The sequence below is a fragment of the Anolis sagrei genome, chromosome 5 (genome assembly GCF_037176765.1).
Source record: "Anolis sagrei isolate rAnoSag1 chromosome 5, rAnoSag1.mat, whole genome shotgun sequence".
Classification (NCBI taxonomy): domain Eukaryota; kingdom Metazoa; phylum Chordata; class Lepidosauria; order Squamata; family Dactyloidae; genus Anolis; species Anolis sagrei.
This window is the reverse complement of record NC_090025.1, coordinates 25476468-25500755: the sequence shown is the minus strand read 5'-3', so window position 1 is coordinate 25500755 and position 24288 is coordinate 25476468. Positions and strand designations below refer to the sequence as shown.

Sequence of the window (24288 nt, the reverse complement as noted above, 5' to 3'; positions counted from 1 at the left end):
TAAAATCTCTCTGTCTTATATTTCTGGAGGCCTTCTGGCCAAGACAGTAGGTGTTGCTGGGCTGAATGGACTAATCGAAATATATGTCGGTTACATGAACATCTCCTTAAGAGCAAAGTAGAAGTCAACAAGCCAGCTCACATATTCAGCTGAAGTGATTGATATATAAGAACCTGAAGATTTATTGGAATGGTGTCCTTGTGTGATAAATACAAAAGAACAACAATGTGACAATGTATAGGAAATGAGCACTTGGAAGAAAAATTCAAATGACACCCTCTTTATATTTTTATTGCTTAACATAGTTTGAAAGGTTTTACCACTTAAATCATATATCACGTTCCCACTATGGCACTGCATCATAATTTTCTATACCTGACAGAGTGCACATAAAGTTTTAAGCATTATTTAATGAAGATGACACATGAACTACACACAGAAAAGCAATATTAATAAAAAATGTCTAATGTATTCTGACATCACAACAATGTTCTTCAGTTCAACATGTTTCTTTCAGGAAATAATATATAGTTCAGGTCATATAAATAAAGCCAAAATGTGATATATTGCTGGGAAGTGGCTGTTTTCAGCTTCTTGTTGTATGCGGTTTCATAGACAGCTCTGTACAAGAACGTAGGATTTACACAGTCATCTTTATCACATAACTGAAAGACAGATCACCAAATGGTATTACTGAGAGAACTTTCTCACCAGTGATCTCACAACCTATCAACAGTGACAATTGTTTCAGTGGCCCATTTACAGTAGATGATCCCATTGATTTCACTGATAGAAAGTTGAGCATTGAGCATCTTATTCTATATGATTTGAATCAGTTGTGAAGTTCTTATTCTTCTTAATGGAATCTTCGCCAGTAAATATAATTTACTTTCATTAGTGATCTAGTGATCACATTCTATCTGTTCTGTCAACTGGTCCTCCATTCTAATTTGTCACATGCATGTCCCACCTATTTTAATAGACCTAAAATATATAGTTTCTTAAAGGGTCTGCTTACCTAGAACCGTTTAGGTTTAGTTGAGAGATTATATGATTTTCCTTCAGAACCTGTTGTGGGAAGGAACATAGACCAATAGTTCAGCTTGTATTCATCATGCAGCAAGGCCCAGACTTCCTCCCCATCTCAAAAAGAAGGGAAAGACCTCTACTTTGGAACCATTGTAACAATGCAAATCCTGGACATTAGACCAGAGAGATATATACTTGAAGATGTGGGTGATAGAAACAAGTACTAACTGATCACGAATTATATCTAAATGTACAGGAGCAATACTAAGAGTATATTATTACAAGCCGTGTGTTTCAGGTTGTTGAAAGCTATGATGGAAATGGCTTTAAAATAGTTACTTTATTCTTCACAGACTGTGCAATGACTGAACCATCAAGATCACATAATAGTGTAAATAATTATTTTACTTGTACTCACTTATATTGAATGTACATGTTGTAGCCATTTCAGCAATATTAAGTAAAACTGCTGTGATAGATTTTGGCTCAACTTACTTCCATTATACACTTCCTTAATTCTTTTAAAAATGTCTGTACTAACTTTTGATTGTGCTTTGGTAGTATAAAATAGGTGAGCCTGCTCATAATTTAATTATATACGCTCTCTAAATTGCCTACCCTACGTAAACTAAAACACTTGGGCTTACCTTTTCCCCCCAAAATGAGCTAAATTGTGAGCTTGGGAACAGTTAATAAGCTATTTAAACTGGCTTTGTTCCACTGATTTCAAGAAGACAATTCCTATGTGAGTCATCAGTGATTAAGCCCCATTGTACAGCATTAAGAAATCTTCCCACTCAGGCTTTTAGAGCAAACTAATTCCATTTTAGTGCTCCATATTGCAGGTTTATGTCACTTTCAAAAGACATTGCCTTTGATCATAGCAACAGCTCTATTTTAAGGTCAGGGTTCAGGCCTCTCCATTCTGTCCGGCTTCTGAAAACCAGCAGCTGGGATAATGAAACAAATGAGAAGTGAACAGTATTTTAATGTTCACGTAAGATCGCCAGGAAGAGTAAGCATGGCATAGTGGTTTGAATGTTGCCCAATGATTCTGGAGACCAGGGTTTGAATCCCTGCTCAGTCATGAAACCCTCTGGGTGATCTCTCAGCCTAAAGCAGCATTTCTCAACCTGGGGGTTGGGACCCCTGGGGGAATCGTGATGGGGTGTCAGGGGGGTCGCCAAATACCATCAGAAAATACAGTATTTTCTTTTGGTCATGGGGGTTCTGTGTGGGAAGTTTGGCCCAATTCTATCGTTGATGGAGTTCAGAATGCTCTTTGTTTGTAGTTGAACTATAAATCCCAGAAATTACAACTCCCAAATGTCAAGTCTATTTTCACCAGACTCCACCAGTGTTCACATCTGGGCATATTGAGTATTCATGCCAAGTTTGGTCCAGATCCATCATTGTTTTGAATCCACAGTACTCTCTGGATGTAGGTGAACTACAACTCTAAAACTCAAGATCAATGCACACCAAACCCTTCCAGTATTTTCTGTTGGTCATAGGAGTTCTATGTGCCAAGTCTGGTTCAATTCCATCGTTGGTGGAGTTCAGAGTGCTCTTTGATTATAGGTGAAATATAAATCCCAGCAACTACCACTCCCAAATGAGAAATCACACCTGCAACCCCACCAGTATTCAGATTTGGGTGTATCAGGTATTTGTGCCAAATTTGGTCCAGTGAATGAAAATATATCCTGTATAGCTAATATTTACATTATGATTCATAACAGTAGCAAAATTACAGTTATGAAGTAGCAGTGAAAATAATTTGATGGATGGGGGTCACCACAACATGAGGAACTGTGTGAAGGGGTTGTGGCATTAGGAAGGTTTAGAACCACTGGTCTAAAGGAAGGCAATGGCAAATATTTTCAGAACAAATCTTGCCAAGAAAACCCTGTAATACAATTGCTTTAGCATCACCATAGGTAGGAAGTGACTTGAAGGCACACAAAAACAAGATCACCATGTGGCTCCATTATATCCAACAGAAGCTTTGACATGTCTTCAGTGGCTTGTGAATGTTTCCAACAATATGCCTAACCAGCAACAAATGATTAATTACTAACATACTTTTTTTTGGATGTGTAACAAAATGTTATTTCTTCAGCTGAATAAATGCAAGAAGTAAACTTTCTCATTTAAATCTCCCAATTTTAATGAAGGACACACGGCAAATAGTAAGAGTACTGCTTATTTAAACAGCTATTCCTAATTGGCTTTCAGAAACAAATTAATAAGAAACTGCTGACAGAGATATATTTGAAGCTGTGCCAACAATGATGTCTATTGTTTTGAGGGATCTATCCGGATAAGGGCCAACAAATGAACCCAGAACAAAGAGAAGATTGAGTGGACCTTCTGAGTCAAAAGGATGAGACCAAGAAAAGCGTATACATCAATTTAGCAAAATCTTCTTCTTAACGTGAACATGATCTATCTTCCTTTTGCATATGAAAATGTACAAAGATTGTGACATTTTTTTCTAAAGTAAGCTAACAAGAATGCATCATATAAATTTGCTGTCCTTGCAGCAAAGGTGGGAGACATGAGAAGAAACATCCATCAACCTGCCAAGTTAAACAGGCTGGAGTCTCTTAATACAAGTGAGAAAGTTAGATCTCTAGTGTATTTCAAAGTCACATAGCTACTTTTTTTTTAATCAAAAATCTTTGTCGTGGTATTAGTTAATCTTAATGTAACATTACTTTCTGTACTCCTGTCTGATGCATTCCTCAACTATTAATTGCACTAAGTAGAGAATGCTGATGCTTTTATATTACTGTTCAAAAATCCCACTTCAGAAGAAATTCACTGATATAAGGCATACCCCAGTTGAAGAATTATTATTAGATATTGTATAAATTCTTTACTGTTAGATTAAGACTTTTAATTTCTAAAGGAAATACCTCAAAATGTTAATAGTGTGTTCAGCTGAACAGAGTGTAAAAGAACCAAGTACAAAAGTAAGCAAAGGTGTAGCAGATATTTCTAGGACTCTTTCTCCCATTCATTATCATGAGAGCTGTTTCATACATATGCACCATAGTAATGACTAACTTAGGTCCCATTGTCTTTAGAGGGGCTCCTCTAGGCATGGATCTAATCCAACAGTTCTCAAAGTGTGCTCCATGCAGCCCTTGGGGCTCCATGAAGCATACTGAGGGGCTCCACGCTTTCCTCTCTCCCCCTCCCAAGCTTTCCCTCCTCTTTCCTGGTCCTCACCCTCCCCTACCTCCCTCACCACCAAAAGCCTGTTTTCCTCTCCTACCTTGCTGCTAAAAACCATTTTCCTCCTCTCTATGCCCAGATCCTTTTCTCCTTGCCTTATTTTCCTCCCACCGCTCAAGGGGTGCTTTGATTGTGATTTTCCTACATGGCAGAAGGAGGTTGGATTGGGTGGCCCCTAGGATCTTCCACTGAAATACTATTAATCTTATGTTGATCAAAAAGTTTGCCCAAGCCTGATACACACACATACACACACACTATATGTAACATGATATATAATAACATATATAAACATTTCTTGGGGCTCCATGAGAAACATTTGCTTCAAAAAGGGCTCCGCAACTGAAAAACTTTTTGAACCCCTGATCTAATCAATTGCATTTGAGGTTAAAATTTAAGGGAGGGGGGGGGGAGAGAAGGTTTCTGCCAATGCTGCTAAGATGGTGTATGAAAAGGAACTGTGTTGGAGAGCAAGGACAGGGTTACCACCCAATGCTTCTGTTCTGGAGGTGGTGGTGAAGGAAGGTATTTCGGCAAATGCTGGTGTTTACTTAATACCTCTTTTTCTTGTTTCTCACGGATCTCATTTTTGCCTATACAGACTATTTCTTTTCCAAAGTTCAGGAAATGAAAAGTTTTTGGATTTTATCCAGATTTTGGAATATCTGTTCTCTTAATATGTACACAATGAGATATCTTGAAGTTGGGACTCAAGCATAATGACAAAATGCATTACAAACACACATAGCGTTAAGGTAATTTTGTACAATATTTTAAATATTTTTGTGCATGAAGCAAAGTTTGTGTACTTTGGACTATGAGAAAGCAAAGCATAAAATTACGATTCTATTATTTAGTGTCGTAGTCTCAGCCACCCATGTAGAAAATCACAGATTTTGAAATATTGTAGATTTCAGAATTCTGGATAAGGGATGCGTAATCTGTAATTCTTTTTTCTCACCACCTGAGCTTCTTATTAGAAGGGAAGATGATAAAGCTCCAAACAAACAAGCCTGTGTTTATAACTTTCAGTATGACTGTGGCACAATAAAGAGTGGCATTAATTTAAAAGTACGCATTCTACTTAAATCAGACATTCTCAGCTGCATAAAAAGCCATCAACAGGCCTGCTTTCATCATGTTGCACCAGACTGCTAGCCTGCATAAACTACTTGTGAAAGTTGAATTATTTAAAACCTTATATTGAAAAAGCTGGAATTTCATTGTTGTCACTTTAATAACTGGATCACTTGTAATTATCTTGGATAACTTGTCATGTTTCAAAGCATTGTGTCAGTAAAGACCAGCTTTTCTTCATCAAACATAATATTACCTGTAAATTCACCAGTGTTGAACATATCATACAGCATAAATTCTCAGTTTGCCATCAAGAATGTATAGGAAATACCACTATAGATTTTGATCCTTTGATGCTTCAAGAAGCTACAAGTCAGAGACTGGCAGGGCCAGTGAAGGCATTTTGTTGCCCAAGACAAAGGAAAGGCTAATGTTAATGCTGCTTCTACACTAGCAATGGAAGGGTGTCTTCCATCATAGCAAATGTAACAAGTTTGTTAGTTAGCAGAAGAGAAATTGCGTTTTACAGGGAAAACTTGGGAAATCTAAGTGCAATAGGCAGAAGAGGTCGCTGACGATGGAGGCCCAGATCACTACCATAAGTAAACAGGCCTTTTTTCATCTTCGCCAGGCAAGGAAATTGGCATCCTACCTTTCGGTAGAAGCATTGACAACAGTAATCCACGCAATAGGCACCACTAGGTTGGACTATTGCAATGCCTTATATGCCGGCCTTCCGAAGTCAACAACTCAGAAGATTCGGATGGTCCAAAATGCGGTAGCCAGGCTGCTAGCGGGATCATCTATAAGATCCCATATTACACCGATTCTACAACAACTGCATTGGCCACCAATAGAACATCGGATCTCTTACAAGATACTGATCCTGACATTTAGAGCTCAAAATGGCCAAGGACCTTTATATCTTAGGGACCGCCTCATTCCTTTTTCCCATCAGTGGTTACCTCGATCCACCCAAGAAAATCTCCTATACATACCAGGCCCTAGGGAGGTACACCTGGAAACTACACGGCGTAGAGCTTTTTCGACCTATGCTCCAATTCTGTGGAACTCATTGCTTCCATATATTAGAGCAACGTCGGAGTTGTGACCTTTTGTAAAGGCGCTCAAGACTTGGCTGTTTGGTTATGCATTTAAGTAAAGTGATCAGATCTAATTTGCCAAATAGTCACTGTTGTATGTTTTTATGTTGAATGTTTTTATATTGTGTGAATGCTATTTTAAATTGTAAGTCGCTCAGAGCACCTTGGTGGAGAGCGATTAATTAAGAAATAAAGTGAAGGGAAGTGAAATGAAGAGGTCTGTCACTGACCCACAACACCTACTATGTGAGGCATTATCTCCCTCTGCCCCAGGGTAGGATCAGCAACCCAAAAGCAACACCTGGAGATATTTTTGCTAGTGGAGAAATCGATTCAGATAATCATAGAGTTCCTTCTGTGCAGGAAGAAAGATGTGACAATCCCTGATGAGTCTTTGCTACATCGTGCATCTTTAACACATCTCTGGAGGTATCTTATCAGGTCTGCACACCACTGCTTCCATCCCTCTTAGTGGAAAATCACTTACTACTGCTACATGTCTCTTTCCCCCCTAAGAATTGGCAAGAGTAATTCCACCCATAGAACCCACCAAAATAAACTTCATGGTCCCTGGGGAGTGAGGCTGTCTTTCTGTCCCTTATAATCACTATTGTTATTATGTCCTCCTTTGAGAATTTGTCTTCTATGGAAGACAATGTACATGTAATAGAGTTGGAGCCGGCATCTGATAACCAGCCGAGTACTCCTTCAGTTTGACAAAATTCAGAAAAGAAGGAGGAGCTGGAAGAGAGGTTCCCCAAGTCCTTGTGAAGAAGTGAAGACTTCTACATTTGTCTCAGAATATCTATCCCCAAATGGAATGAAAGACCATATTCCAGGCATCAAGAAAAATGCAACTATGAAACTTGTTTCTTAAATACTGTTGAACTGGATTGCTGTGAGTTTTCCGGGCTGTATGGCCATGTTCCAGATGCATTCTCACCTGACGTTTCATCCACATCTATGGCAGGCATTCTCAGAGGTTGTGAGGTGAACTGTTTGCCTGTGTAAGCATGGAATTTCTTCTGGGCAGATTGCTGGATTCAACTTCACTTCACATCTCGGCAAATGGGCTCTTGTAAGAATATATGCATTTTAGACTCTTTAACAATCCTGCTATCCTGATTCTGTTTTGATTTATGGCCTTCTTGACCCTGGATGGTTTGATGTTGGCTACCTTGTGCTTCCTTGGCTTCTGTCAGGTTCCTGATAGCTCAGCTTCTTTGTGTTACATCGATCGAAGTGTTTGTCATGTGTGTTTGCCTCCTCTTTCCTGCTCTCCCCCCCCCCCCCCGCCCGCTCCTGGAGACTGAGGCAACAGCTATATAGATCTAATGGCTGTTAGCATTGCATCAATTAACTCAGTTACTCACTTCCACTCCTTAAAGGTCCAGTCCCTTTAGAGTCTAGACCATGTGCTCATGGAGAAACCATGGCCCTAAACTCTCACCAGACACTCATCTTCTTTGTCTAAATAATTTCATTCAGCATGGTTAGAATTAAAACAACTGGATACAATTCCTTATGATAGCATTCAATTATTCTTCTTATAGAAAGGTATTTTTAGGGATTTTATTTTACTAAAGGAACTACATTTCATCAGTTCTCAAACTGGTTTTCTGTTTCATTCTTAGTTTGTTCTTAATATTCTGGAACACTTTTGGAATGGGGGAGTTTTCTTATTTCTGAAATTCCATCCTACAGTATCATTTCCACTACCGGCTGTGTTTATCTTTTTTTTAAAAAAAAATCTAACAGTTTTTCCACTTGCTGCTGAATATGAAAGTTAGCATTTCTAACTAAAGCAGTAGTTGATGTGTTGCTTCTATTTCAATTATGACTTATTGTCCTCTTATTTCCTCAAGAGTGAATTTCAGAACAGAATATAACAAGTGCTACTCTTTAGTCTACCCAGGCAGCAAGCAAGCGATCCTATGATCAATTTCTTCCGTCTATGGACAGAATAGACCAAATTGTTCCGCACCTCGATATATCCACTATACAGTTGAGTAACACATCCCGAACTTTGTTTATCAATAGAAGCATCCAGTGTACAGGTGATCAACATAATTGTACACACTCATAGAAAGATTTATATATATTCATATATAGATTTATTGGCAGCAAAGATGAAGTACTTTGGCCACATAATGAGAGACAGGAAAAATTGGAGAAGATAATGATGCTGGGGAAAATGGAAGGAAAAAGGAAGAGGGGCCAACCAAAGACAAGATGGATGGGATTGTATCCTTGAAGTGACTGGCTTGACCTTGAAGGAGCTGGGGTTGGCCACAGCTGACAGGGAGCTATGGCGTAGGCTGGTCCATGAGGTCACGAAGAGTTGGAAGGGACTGAACGAATAAATAACAATAGAAAGCTAGTAAAATATATTGTCTAGAGCAGCAGCACAGTGATAAGATTACACAGCAAATTTAGGATAGTGAAATTTAAAATTTGAGCCCCCCCCCCAAAAATGGGAGGAAAATGTATATATTAATGAGTTGCAAAAGAAGCTTAATATAATGGTTTGTGTTCCTTCGATAAAGAAGAGAAATGTGGCTTGAGATTCTTCCTATCTGATTTTCTAGCCACTGGCATATTTTATTACTTTTCTTTCAGAACATGCATTTGGCTATAATAATTCTAGATTAAATTCCACTGAATGGCTCTATAGTGCCATGACAAATTATACTAAATATGCCACCCTCATTAGACATTGGCTTGAGTCCTATAACTTGTAATGGGCATGTTAGTAATAGCTAATCAGGAATCTAACATTGTAACTGGAAAGGCACTTAATGGACCATAATGCCTAATATTCTTCACTACATTATGGCTTTTCAACCTTGATCTACTAAAACAAGATAACTAGTTGGGTACACATGTCATCGTTTTCATCCAACTGCCTCTCTGCCTCTTGATTATTTTCTTTTGACAAGATTCTTGGCAGACAATCCTTATCTCAGACTTTCCCCTCTCCTAGTTTCTTAATTATGTGCTGTCAGTGACAAATGGGCGCTTGAAGGATGTCTTACTATTTACATACTCTTTTGTCACCTTTTTTAACTTTGCTGTCCGGGGTGAAAATATCTAATAATTACAATAATAGTACCTCAGAGAAGTTATGTCAGCCTTGTGCATATCATTAATGCATTAATGTGTCAAAACAACAGTGAATGACACAGCTCCAGGCAGTCTTAAAAGCTACTAATGGTAGGCCCACTCCAAGGAATTGATTTGTAAGCCACCCTAAAGCTATAAAACTTTCCTACTGATATATAGCTTTACAAGCTTTGTACTTATCAGGCATCTCATTTTTTTTAGAAGATGGCTAACAGCTGTTTGAATAAGAGAACGATTTACAAAGAAAACACACTTCATATTATCCCATTAGACAGTTCCTAATGGCATAAAAGAAATAACAGAGCAGTGGAAATAAGGTCCCCCCCCCCAAAAAAAAACCTTTCAATTCTGTTGAAGATGAAGACTTACCTTTACTTAGATGTTAATTATTGTATTGTTGTTGTCCTTTTCTGTTCATCAAATATTATGTTTGGATTTGTTTAATGCATTGAAAGAGAAAGGCAAGCACAATAGATCACAATTATCAGTGATACAAATCATTATCCACTTAAACATCCATTAATTTTGGGGCCAGAACCTCAAATCCAGCAATCATAAATATTTTAAATGCATCACACTCAAAACGTTAGTATGATTGTTGTTGAAAGCTTTTGTATGCAGGAGTATGCACTCTAACTGTTCCTTTCTTGGGAAGTCATAAATAGGATGGCACAATAAATAGTGGCAAATGTTTTCAGCTTTATAACTTATACTAGAGGTTGGGAAAGTGGCCACGTATGGTCCCCCGGGCCCCATTGTTTCAGCCACAGAAGTCCCCCATCACTTCCCAAAACTGCCATTTTTAATTTTGAAATTGGTGTGTTTTTCAGGCCAGTGTCACCTGAAATCCACAAAGATGCAAAATACCTTCCCTATTGACTCCCCCCCCCCCCCGGAGTCAATTCTATAACTCTCCCCTCTATTTCTCTTTTTTAAATGGCGAGAAGAAGCAATGTGACATCACTTCCAGGTGCTGGATGCAAAACCATAGCACCATCGTAGTGGTGATCTGTTGGGAGGCAGTCCACAAGCCATCATATGCTTGTCTGCAGAAAGATTCCAGTTATAAGAAACATCAGATAATCACTAATAATCACTAATTTTCAGATATGGCAATCTTATGAATGAGAACTCCAGAACACCATGTTATACACAGATCTTGCTGTCTCAGAGCTGATTGAGTCTCTCAATGCCTTCTCTTTCCTACTGTTTTTATTTTACTAAGCATTATAATGTATTTTAGTGAGTTGTATACTAATATCTCACTTTATGCCTGCTATCTCACTAGGAACCAAAATGGTCACTTCAGTTCCTAGTGAGATAGCAGGCATAATTTGTTCAAGAACTCGTTTACTGTATATACTCGAGTATAAGCCTAGTTTTTCAGCCCCATTTTTAGGCTGAAAAAGTCCCCATTGGCTCGGGTGAGGGTCCTGGTGGGAAGGCGTGGGGCTGAAAGAAGTGCTTCTTTCAGCCCCATGTCATCCTGCCAGGACTCTTATCTTTCTTCACAGCAACCCAACTCTCCTACTTCTCCTCTCTCGGCGCAGCACACGCCTTTCTCTCCTCTCCTGATGCCAGTCTTTCCCACACAGCATCTCCCCCAAAATGTATAGCTTGAATCTTCTGGAACTAAACATCCAAAATCATCCTTCTCCCACTGCATGGAAGCACCCTTCTATGTAGCACAGGTTTTGCAAATGAGTTGAATCTTGGTATGTCAAGTACCAAGTGTAAATAAGTTGTCATGGTACTACTTCCCAAGGTGCTGTATGCAGGTAATCAACACAAAACTGAACCATAAAAAACAAAGGAAAAACACGGTTTCTTCACAGAAATTGTACTATGAATAGCAGACTTCTTTGGAGTTCTTCCTTTATCCCATGAAATTTCAGCAAGAGTGATTGGTTCAATGGCTATTCCTTGAGTGATTTCAGTCTGAGGAGTGTGCATAGTCTTCATGTGGCCTGGTATCCTACCTTGGTAGCCCTTGATACCCCCAGTGGTTCTCCCAATGCCCCATTTTTATTTTTTTAGCATCATTTGGGGGTGATTTGAGCCTGTAAAGTATCCAGAACACCCTCCAAATGTATGAAAGAAGGCAAACATCCTACCCTCCTTAAATCCCCAGAGTGCTCCATACCAGTCACCATTTTGGGAGGTTCTGTGAAGAAAAATTGAGGTATTTTGTTGCTTTGAAGAGGGGGTCTTCTCAACTGATTTCAAGAATACAAGTAATGAGGCAAGACCTGAGCATATAGAATGAGAACTTTTGAAAGCATCTCAAATGGAAAATGAATGGTTTGGAATCTATCTAAGATTCCTTGAAGTCTCTCAGTAATCTTTAATCTGTGTTGAATGTCTGATGATGGTTAGAAAACAGTCTTTTCAACATCTCCCTGATACAAAAGGCCGAATCCATTTTTTCATATTAAAGTCAAATCAGTATAATTCCATCTAAACTGAAATTTGTGTTACAATATGCTCAATATAAAGCAAAAACTTTGGAAGATAAAAACAACAGCAAAATAGCCATGGCAGGAATAGTTCTCGGAACAGTGCTCCAGGTTCTCTACAATCCGGTTATACAGTAGTAAGAAAACTTCAATATATTGATACTGTTTTAGAAAACCAAAATGGTTTTATGCTCTTTCCCCATATAAGAGACTGGTTTTTTTGTGTGTGTTTCACTTGTATTCTTTATTCTTCCAGAAATGTTGAAAGGCTTTCCTATGGGGACAGGCTTTTAGTAACTACTGTTACTCAAATACATTTTGAAATGAAATATAATATAGGTATTGTAAAGAGAACTTAGAATATATAAATGTAGATACTATCAGATTTTATTTGTATCTGCCCTATTTTTCCAGTGAAAGTTAGAAGTAAATCCTTTACCATGCCAAGTGGCTTTGATTGCCACTGACTTCAAAGTGCACTTGAAGACAATTGATGTCTTCTAGGCTGTGATTCTAAGATCACATACTTGAAAGTAAGATTCACTTGTCAAAATCAAGTTGGCAAAAGATGCATTGCCCAGCTGCTCCTTTCCAGTTTGAGATTTTTGTATGGATATACCATGAATAAGTTATTTGCCCTTCCACTGCTTGAGCCTCTCCCACACAGCAAAATGTTGATTGAAATCAATAATATTCAAGTGCTGGTGTGAATAATTCAAATTCTGAAAGGATATAGTTCTACTTGATAGTAGGATATGTGGCAGATAGTGAACCTTTAAATTTATTTATTTATTTTGGGCATTTATATCCCGTCCTATTTCAAACTCCACAAAGGGACTCAGGACGGCTTTTCCAATTGTATAAGATAAAGCATACAGAAACGAAGATGCTACACTATTGTAATATACTTTAAGTGGGGTCTCAGTCTCTTTGAGTGGGTGGTCCTTGTCACTTCTTGCTACTTTATTGATAAACTTCCCCTAGCCCAGGTTGGTAAAGAAAGGCTGTGTCTGGGAAGTTCCAGATTTGGAACTTGTATCCCCTATTTACCTTGTAGTAACAGTTGTAATTTTTAAATAGTTGTTGTGATGTCAAGTCAGTTTCAGATTATGTCAACTGTACTAACAAGCAACCTCCATGACATCTTTTTTTTTTTTTTAAAAAATAGCAACACATCTCATGGCTTCCTTGACTGAGTTATTATATCGGTATCGCTGCTTTCATCTTCTTCTGTTCCTTCTACTTTACTAAAATTATTGTATTTTCCAGAGTCATGTATATCATGTTATGATATATTCAATGTATTTTTATTTTGGTCTTCTAGTGAAACTTGCTTCTGTTTTTGGTGGACTTTTGTATTCATAGAGCTCTCCTCCACAATCCCATTTCAAATCAGCTGGTTCTTCTGCTGTCAGCTTTCTTCATTGTCCTTTCAAATTCTTCATATATAGAAATCAGAAATACAACAGCTTGTATGATTCTGACTTTGTTATATAGTGACATAACTTTACACTTCAAGATCTTATCTAGTTCCTTCATATCTTCCCATCTAAGTTTTGATCTTCTGTCTCTGTACTGTATACTTTACATATTGTGGTGGAAATTGTGGAGTCTGCAAGTCACCTGTGGCTTTTGGAGGTCCTGTGATCCCTTGGTCACACCAGACCTCTCCAAACACATGCACAAGCATGCATGTGCGTGCACACAAACACACACACAGACAAATCAGTCCATAATTCCGTTTTCAGTAGAAAAAATGCCTTTAAGGATCAGTCTTTGTCTTTAAATACTCTTTTGCAGATATCCCAAAATATCTAAAATCTAGCCCCGAATATGCCTTGAAAGTACCAAAATATTCCAAATTATGCTGGCCCAAGATCTTTTAATAATTTTTAAAAATAAAATAAATAAAACTTTTAGTATTTTCTTATTATGAAGTGAAAACAATATGAAGGAATGTCTTTTCAGAACTGAATGCAAACTATAACTGTTTCAAAAGAATGTCTTGGAGGTATAGTGGTCTAGTAATTTATACATGACAGAAGAGGTGAAGTGATAAAGAATAAACGGAACAGACTTAAACAATACTTAATGTCATTGGCACATGGAGGGAATATGCTCAAGTTTTATGGTGCCAGTGTGAAATTTTAAAGGTACATATGGACACAATTGCAAAGGATCATGTGTGCACAATTCTTAGTGTAGGACCATCTGTGTTTTAAAACTCATACGTCTTCAGTTGGCTTCTGGAGTCTGCTGCATATTTTGCCTTGTGAATGTGTAATAATTCTCAATTGAAACCACTGTGGTGTTTAAAAAAATTATTTCAGAATCAAGAAATATAGAGCTCAGCAAACAAAGGATTATCATTTTTAAAGAGAAAATGCTATGTAGTGATAATAATATGCGACATGAGAAACTTGGCGCAGGAAGCGGATGTAGGAATGGTATATTTTAATAAATGCCTTCTCTGTAGTTGCTTTATTTTACCCATCTGCAGATAAAATTGAATTCCTGTTCAGATGTTATTTTTCATGTTCATAGGAGAATTGTGTTCAACATTTAATTGTTAAAATCAAATTAAAAAGCTTTTAATTATTTTTCCACTATTCTCTAGATAATATATATGTTGATTGGAAAGGTTGCATCTTGTCGTTAAAGAAAGCTGTCATTACCTGAATATATGTTCTGAAGTCTGGTATCTGCAATAAAGCGAATGGCATAGAGAAAGAAGTAAATGATGAAAATTAATGTAGACGATGAGACTTGGTTTTTGGTATTTCAAAAATTGCCGACAGCTTGTAGATTCTTATCAGCACAGTTCATTCAACCTTTAAATTGCCTCTCACATTGTATGCAGCTTATCTACTGTGTGATCTAGAAAAATTATCGTAGAGTTATATGATAATGTTCGGGAGACAATATTATTTTATCTGCTTCTCAAAGAATTCACCGATTCTATTGAAATGAATGTAATATAATAATATAGTGGCATTCTCCTGGGTTTTTCATAGACCATAGAAATGCTATATACGCTTGCTGGCAGGTAGTTAGAAGCAAACAAACAATTGAGGAATATGAATTGCATTCTGAATGTTCACTTAGCTTAATGTTGTATTGTATGCTACCACAAAGGTATAAAGAAATCATCTTATCTCCTGTAAGATATCATTTCTACTCAACTTGTAATAAGTGAAAAGCTCTATACAATTTCTCTCAGTTATTTTCTGGTTACGCAGACCTGGATTCTGTGGAGCAGTTAAACAAACCCATAAACAACTGCAAATTGGGAAAGTCTTGTAATTATTCCAATTGTTATTGATTCTTGTTTATATAGCACCTTGTAGCAGTATATTTTTCCTGGACTCTTAGACAGAAGAAAAATGATCTCAAAATTGGTCAATATGGCAATAGAGGCCATGTTGGCTGATTTTGAGACTATTTATTTTGTTCCTCAGGTTGCATCACTTCTGGTGTGTCGAAAACACACCAGTGCAGCCAGGGTGCATGGCTGTGTGCATGGGGGTGGAGGGAGAGCCCATATCCCTTCCATAGTTGCCCACCCCTGGCTTACATGGTAGACAATAAACAAAATGCATAATATTTTGTTTATATGTTTTTTTAATTATTTGATTTACACCCCACTTTTCTACCAAAGTGGGACTGATAGCATCCAACACAGGCATGGGCAAACTTTGGCCCTCTGGATGTTTTGGAATTGTAACTCCCACAATTCCTAACAACCAGTAAGCTGGCTGGGATTCTGGAAATTGAAGTTCAAAACACCTGGAGGGCCAAAGTTTGTCCATGTCTAATCTAACACCTTAGTAAGTTTGCCTTGATACGTTCCGCTCTTTTTGCTCAGGGTCTTTTTAGTACTTTCCATGCTACCAACTTCCATCTTTCAATTTTTCTCAAAGATGCTACAAGATCCATTTGCATACAGATCCAGATTAACATGGCCCTGATCCAGAGTGTCTGATTGCGGTTTGGCCTTGGGATGCTTTTGGCCACCAGCCCCTCAAGCCATGCAGAGACAAGAGTGACCCCCTGTCCAACCAGCAGGACTTCGTCCAATTTGGCACTGCTGGATGTCTACACTTTTTCTGTGCTCATTGTGGTAGCAGCTAGCAGGCACAGCATGACTACTGTCACTTGTTGCTTGGAGTGATTTCAGAGTGTTGCTTGGAGTGATTTCAGATAAATCACCCCTCCTTTCTCTCTCCCTTCTCTGATTGCCCTTGTTCCTTAGCCGATGTCATTCTAGGTGATGAGTGATGAACAATTACCATGTAGCGCCCACTGATTGCTGCTATAAGAAGAACGGGAGGGGGACAGTGAGTGCCATCCCATGTCCCTGAGTTGCTCAACCTTGAGAAAGACAGGATGGCCATGTAAACAGTGGAGTCTGATTCAGTCTTGGAACCGTCCCAATTGCTTCCATATAGCCAAAGTCATGGTTTGCTCTGGTTTCTCGGGTAGAATTCGAAGCAATCCACAACTTTTGTAATATGATTCAGGGCCATTTTAAGTAGCATTGCCTCATGTTAACCTGAATCAGCTTCATGCATCATGCAATAGTCGTGAAGCTGATAGCCCCCCTTTCTTTGGGATAATGGGTCAGTGTAGATGTCTATGGTTCTGCTTTTTTGTTGCTGGTCTAATCAAGAACCTGATTTGTCTGTTTAGAATACTTAATTGCATCCACATTGAATATGCAGGTGCAGTCAGGTCATTTGAGTAATAGACAGTTCCCAGTGCAGCCAGTGGATATACAACTGATATACAGACAGTTCCCAAGTTACAGACATCCAACTTGAATATGACTCATAGTTAAGAACAGGGGTGGGGCATCAAGAAGTAAGGGGAGATCTACTCTTAGAAAGGGAAACCCACTCCTGGAAGAGTTATCATGGGGAAAAGATGTCTCCACTGAAGCTTTATCACCAATCTTTGCTTCCATGACAACCCAAAATATTCAAAATCCAATTGTCAAAGAGACAGAAGTTAAGGTGAAATCTTCTGAACAGGGGCACAGATAGCAAAAGAAACATTACAGGGGTCTTAACCCTTCCCTATGCTATCCAAAAAATGGCTGGAGTTACACTTAAGAAATATATTAACATGCTAATTCAAGTTAAGAGCAAACCTACAGAACCTACCTTGGGAGCTGCCTGTTCTGCTTTTGTGTCCTCATACTGGAAGCAATATGAATGCAACTATTAGAAGGATTACATCTACTTAGCCAAATTACTACAAGGATAACTTTTTTTTAGTATTACAGATGTGAACATTATTTACTAGATGTTTCTAGCAAAATTATAAACAACACTAAAATTAGCCTAATTACATAATGTAGAATCGACTGAAAATATATCGGATGTTATCCCTTAATATGTAGAAAGATCCTTGTTCATTATTTTGGCAGCCTATAATCGTGAGTTAGAAGAATATTTCAACCTGAAGGAAGAATTATGACAAATGACAGAAGTAAAATAATGAGTCAAAAGATAGGTTTATTAGTTCTATGCAGTTTCAGCATGTTGATTTCTTTAAAATGGTTCTATATTCTAGTATTATTATTATTATTATTATTATTATTATTATTATTCTAACACAAAACACAGTATGACACAGCAAACGAGATATATATGCTGGATTTTGTACAAGTCGAACACTTCCCGAGCATGTTTAGGACCGCATGGTGTATACACACCCAATGGGTGCCACCTTGTCATGGTGGGGGGGCTTAACTGCTCCAAGGATGCTGAGAGCTGTACTGATGGTAGTGTAACTACCAGCAGGTCCAACCAAGTCAGAGAGGTCTCAGCTGAGGAGTGGAACTAAGAACACCAAACCAAAACGGAGTCTATACTGGCTCGGTTGTTGCCAAGGATAAAAAGGACCGTGGTGAATGCTGCTGATTCTGGACATACATCAACATGTGGGTTATGGAATCAAAATACAAATGAAGAATCAGAGAAGCGGGAAAGATATACAACACCAGAAAACCGCATTATTATTATTATTATTATTATTATTATTATTATTATTATATAAAAAGTGGCCAGCTACTGGTCAAAGAATATTTAGTATAATGCCAGGTTTTTTTTACTTTGTTTGTGTTTTTAAATACATTACAACTGTACCCTTGACTTGCTTCTGACATGATAAATAAATCTTATTCATATTTATTTATTTATCATGTCAGGAGCAACCATTCATAGCAATAAGACTATATACCAACCATGTAAAAGGCTGCAAATGTCCATCTTACAAACTGGCCATCAGGTCAAGCTGAATATGACAAGAACCATTGTAACTTTGGCTATTTATTCATTTAAACATTATATTCTTTCCTTTACCCAAAGATTGCAGTGCAGCTTACAATAAAATCAATTTAAAGCAATACATAATTGCAAAAGTCTTAAAATATATATATTTAAAAATAGTTTATCAATTGAAAACAATCAATTTAAAACTGGTTAAAACAATCTTGAATAATATAACCGCAAATTATGTGCAGCCTGGATAAAATCAGCAATAAAATATTACACAAATAGCTATTTTCTGCAGTTACCATTCTGGTAAGAAATATCAAGAGCAAATTTTTATTTAAGCTGATACTCTCATTTCTGTACATAATGATTTGCTTCAAAAAGGTAATTGGGGTGAATGGAAATGAAGAGACTATTTTTGCCAGAACCATCATTGAATTCCAGTTACACCAAAACATGGAGAAATACAGACATGCACTGGATTTAACTCTGGTTACTAGCAGAATATGAACAAAATAAACGTATGCCCTTCATCTTTGTCTTCTATTCTAACTAAAGTTCAATGGAAAAAATATTTTAATTTTTTTTATTCAAATGCCAAATCATGCTACCTTTTTTGCATCAAGTAGAATTGCATTGCCTAAGGCTGTAATCTCAGAGAGGTTACGTCTTGCAGCCTTTTGAATTTTCATGAACTGCTTTTTGATTGGATGCTGTTTAATAGAAATGAATAATATTTTCTTGACAAAGGAATCTCGTTGTAGTTGCGCAATCTACTATAAATGTTGCTATTAGAATCCTAGGGAGCTTATATTTAACTAACCTTTAACTTGAAGCAATTTGGATAAAATGCTTGGAGGCATAACTGAGAATCTCAGTGGAAATTTAAGGTATCTGTTTTTTCACAAGATGGCATTTTGTGTCAATATTTTAATTTGGTCGTCTTGGCTTCTTAGTATATAATGTTTTACTCTCCAATTCAATATGTGTGCACATTTAACTTGAAGCCTCCAGACAGCAAATGAATAAATCATACAGAGTCAAATCCTTAAGTGCGTTGGTTGATATAGTTCACAAGACTGGTGCCCGAGGATCCATACTAGGCTTTATTGGATTTTCCTTTAGTTTCTTGTGCAGGAAAATATCTTTATAGGGTTCCTGAGATCCTAAAGCTGTGATCCTGACAAAAAAGCTACACTCCGTTGTTTTCCAGAAAAAACATATATGGTATTCGTGGTTTTTATTTTTTATATAAAAAATTGTAATCAGCATAATTAATATCGGCACGTGGATTCCAGTCTCTGAATCACTCACTTTGTAATCATTGGATTTTACTGCTGTTTATTGGATGTGCCTCTTGCTACGAACATAACAGAGATACCATTTGCTGCTCTTGTTCAGAAAAAAATGACTTTGATTAAATATTAATCTTACATTATAATGGCATCTATAAAATCAATTACATGTATAAATTGTAGAATGAAATCATACATGTCAGGCCTCCATCAAGTATTATATATTTAAATTTTTGGAAAGATAAATAAATTACTATGCATTGACATGTAGTGTTTCCCACACATTTTCTTGGATCTTGCTTCCATAGTTCCATGCCTGAATGTATGTCCTTCACATTAGACATATAGCTGCTGACCTTACTCTCAGATCTATGTTGTTCAGTACTTCTGAGAGTCTTTTGCTGACAATTATTGATTTGTCTGATGCATAGTCAAGTTGCTTGCTCCCTGGATCGATATCTGTATAGACTGATCAACATGATTTTTTTACCCTTGAGTGTATCTTGTTCTCAGATCCAACCCCCCTGTCCCCCAATTGCATTTTACATAGACAAGAAAGACTGTAGCTATTACTCAATATATTTCTATACTTACATTTCAGCTTACATATTGTATAAAGACAAAGCTTTCATGCCTATTCTAAGGCAAGTGTTTGGACGGGGGGGGGGGGGGGGTGAATGGTAAATCCACATGGGGCGTTGTTCCAGACCTGTAGTACCAATTTTCTCGTATAAGAAGTACATAATAGAATACATCCACTACTCTGCTGTATTGCCAGAAAGATCAATTCTAGTGGTCGATCTGTCTTTCAAGAAAACCAAGTAAACCCAGAAAAGAATCTGAAAAATCCTGGAATTTGCTAGTACACAATTCAAGTATTGGTTGCTCAGAACAACAGCTCTGTGCAGTTTTGCCTGTTGAAGCACAATACTTACTTCATGAGTCATTTTATTGTCAGAAAGTGATGTCAGAGATATTTTTTGTAAAAAATAAAATGATATACTGTTTTAATAAGACATGAAGGTATTTTTGTAAATGTCTAGTTAGGGCATTTCTCATACTGACAGCCTGATAAAATTCAAAACTTTACTGTCAGTTTGAACACAGGAGGCACCACTTTGATCTCTTTTTAAGAAGATCTATGAATTGAAATGTACATATTTCTCTGCAGACAGATTGATGTCAAAGGACTATGAGAATTCCTAAAGCAGACAGCATGGTTCTGCTATAGTGTTGCATAACATACATTGCTGTAAGATTAATTCGTGTCTATTTTCTGAACCTCTTGCGTTTGGTTAAATGTGTGTCTTGATAAACTGAAAAGTAAGAACTGAAGAAGGGGTAAGAGAAGAACAATCATAAAGTGACAAGGAATTATAAATTACTGCAAAAGATGCTGTGGAATAGATTTTGTAAGATATTTTCAAGGAGATGCTTGTGGGGGAGGGTATATTGTTCTGCTACTTGATATTTTTCATGACCTTCAAACTTGCAGGCTAATATTTAGATGAGTTTTATTAGATCAGTTGCAGCCTTCTCTGTCTTTGCTGAACCATATTTTCTGCATAGCTTTAACTAATTTGCAGGTATTTTTACATACCCAAATGCTGAGTCACACCAAATCAGAGGTAGGAGGCTCAGAACCCTCTAGTTGTTGAAATGCAACTTCTGGAATTCCTCCCCCTTGGTTATGCTAGCTATGGCAATCGGGTTTCACAACAAAACAACATCTGGAGGGCCCCACAATTCCTGCTCTGGGGATAAGTTATTATTCCTTACTAATAAGTCAGGATATGAACAAGTGGGATATATATGTGCTGCTTTTTTCTTCCATGCACCTGAACAAAAACAGGCCAGAAAGACCACCGCTCCTGTTATGCCCAAAGAATGCTATAGAGTTGATTGCCTCCATGTTATCTAGATTTATAACTCAGCAATAAATAATGATTTAAAGCTGGTTTACAGTCCCGACATATCTGGAAGTCAATAACTATGGCTCCTGATTCAAATCATGGGGATCTTTGGCTACATGCTGCCTCCTCGTTGATTCTGACAATAGCACAGAGGGAAGAGCCCAGCAGGAGTACAAAGAATCTTGAGTTTTTAGGGTTAGATTTGAGTGTTTGGATGTGACCACTCAAGACATATTGCAGGCATTCTCAAACTGCAGTCCTCCAACTGTTTGGGTCTCCAACTCCCAAAATTTCTGAGCATTGAACAAGCTGGCTTGGACATCTGGGATTTGGAGGCCCAAACAGCTGGAGGACCACAGTTTGAGGATGCCTGATATATTGACTTAAACTTTATGTTAATTTTAAATCTGATGTTTAACCATGTGTGATAAAAATTATATTTGTGTATCTTTAGAGTATATCCTAGTTTCTTCCATCATGTGCCTCAAGGTAGCTTACAACAAAGTGACACAAAATAACACTACAATTCAATTATGGAAATTCACTTCTTATAGTAAATTCAAATATTTATTTTTCCAGTATTTATGATGGTATACATAGATGCACTTTCCTCTACATGTGTTGCCTGCTTACAGGAAAGATATTTGGCTCATGTATTTTGTTGTCATAGTCCTATATTTCATTGCTTCTATGACAAACTTTCCCCTCATATAAACATCTCAAAAAACTGATTGCGTCTTATATAAACAAATATTTTTTTCTGTTGGTAGTAATAAAATTAGTGACTGCCTTAGAATCAATGGCATCATAGGATTGATGAAATATGGTATTTTGCTGTCACTTTTTTGAGAGATGAAAATGTATTTGTATAATAGTGATTTGAGTTTGGACGATGTCTCTGAAGATTAGGGTTCAAATCCTCAATCAGCCATGGAAACGCACTGAGTGACCTTGAGCAAGTCATATTCTCTCAGCCTCAGAAGTAGGGAAGGGCAAACTCTCTCTGAAAAAATATTGCAAAACATAAATAAATAAATAACAACAACAGCAACAAACACCTCCAAAAACATATTAGGGTCATTTTATGGTTGCCATAAATTAGAAGCAACTTGAAGGCACCCAACAATAATAACCATCAATTCTTCAACCATGTTTCATTAGAAGCATGTATACTTATTACAAATGTGAAAATGAATTAAGTTCTATAGTTATATACAGTAAGCACACAGTTTATCTGCACTTATATCACCTCTGATTTTTGATGTATTGTATGTTATGTCTTTACTTATATGTAAAATAGATTCATTATGTAATCTTAGTTATTTTTTTACTTTCACAGCTGAGTCCCCTGTTAAGAGATACTGTCCTGAAGAAAACATACAATATTACATTAAACAATCCACTTTTGATCCAAGCATACAATTCTGCCTTCAGATATGTGCCCGTCAGATCAAACATATTATGTGGTCTCTGTACACCTAATGAACCAGACTCAAAAAAGTGAGTATGGCAACCTCCTTATTTATTAAAAAAATGGTAAATACGTTAGAATTTGCAATGCTATTTTTCCCTGTGAAATGTTGTTTTCCAAACAAAGCAAACTTTTGTCTCTAGAAGATCTTGTATTTTAATATGTGAAAAATACATGAATTAAATGTTGATGGAATTTTTTTCCACTAGCTCATCTCTTACCATGACCATGATACACAAACCTTTCCAATAGAGATGCTAGAGAAGGCTTTATTTCACCTAGTAGACACTAAAAGAAATTTTAGGCACTGTTGGTTGGGCAAACCAAGAGAAATTTCATAATTAAAAAACCATTAAAGAGCATATTAGTACATAGATTTTACAAATGCATAGAATATTAAGATGCAATAGAAAGATAATACGATCAAGAAACATTATTAGAAGGGGAAACAATTAAACCCATATTAAGTGTGCCATCCTTTTGTGTTCTCTTTCTATACAGGCAAAATGAAGTCTTAGCAGGTGATAGTAAATGAATTCTTATGAAGGCTACCTTGTGAAGAAATCTCTTCGGTTTGATAATGATGTCCATCAACTGTTCAGATAAACTATATTTACCTCAATAACCTTCAAAAATATAAAGAAAAGCTCCTAAAATTAATTTTCTTCTTCTTTTTCAATTTCTCTTGATAGTACCAGGTTTTTGTTTTTGTTGGGGTTTTTTTTTTTGCAAATTTTCTCCCTACCATTTAGTACTTTGGTCTTTTACAGATGTATCTCTCATATTTTCTTTACATACACTTCCAGACTGAATAAAATTATTTAGCAAATTAACCTCTGTATTTGTACTCCAACTCTATTTTTTACTTTCATATTTGTTCATATTTGCTTACATATTACATTAGTGTAATATGTACACATTCAGGACACAGATAAGTCCATGACTGACATCCTGCAACAGAAGACATATATATATCTGACACACAGCAATGTTTGTATAGTTATGTTTCCTAGTACTACTCCCCATCCCTGCATCCATAGGGTCATTAGGGGTCTCCAGGAGGTCCCCGAAGACAATAACTTTGCAGTTTATCCACTTACAGGAAAATACCTGGATATGTCTTCATTGATTGCACTGCTTTTATGTAAAACTTCAACATGAAAAAAAACACTACTCTTTAGGAAGTCACCACATGTGAAAGATAACAGCAATGGAGAAAGAAGAGAGTAGAACTGTTTTTTTCACCCGTTATCTGCATTTATGAAACTTCCATCTGGAACTCCTGAATAGGGTTCAAATC

The 24288-nt window shown here is 37.0% G+C and overlaps 1 protein-coding gene across 1 annotated transcript in view; it reads left to right on the top strand.

Moving 5' to 3' along the window:
• The window catches only part of STPG2 (sperm tail PG-rich repeat containing 2), a 259212-nt gene extending 235391 nt beyond the window's left edge, over window positions 1-23821 (top strand). Inside the window, exons 13-14 of the mRNA XM_060779207.2 lie at window positions 22857-23017; window positions 23490-23821. Coding sequence (XP_060635190.2) covers window positions 22857-23017; window positions 23490-23523 — 195 coding nt within the window. The 3' untranslated portion in view covers window positions 23524-23821. The remainder of the gene's footprint in view (window positions 1-22856; window positions 23018-23489) is intronic.
• The last annotated feature ends 467 nt before the right edge of the window (window positions 23822-24288 follow it).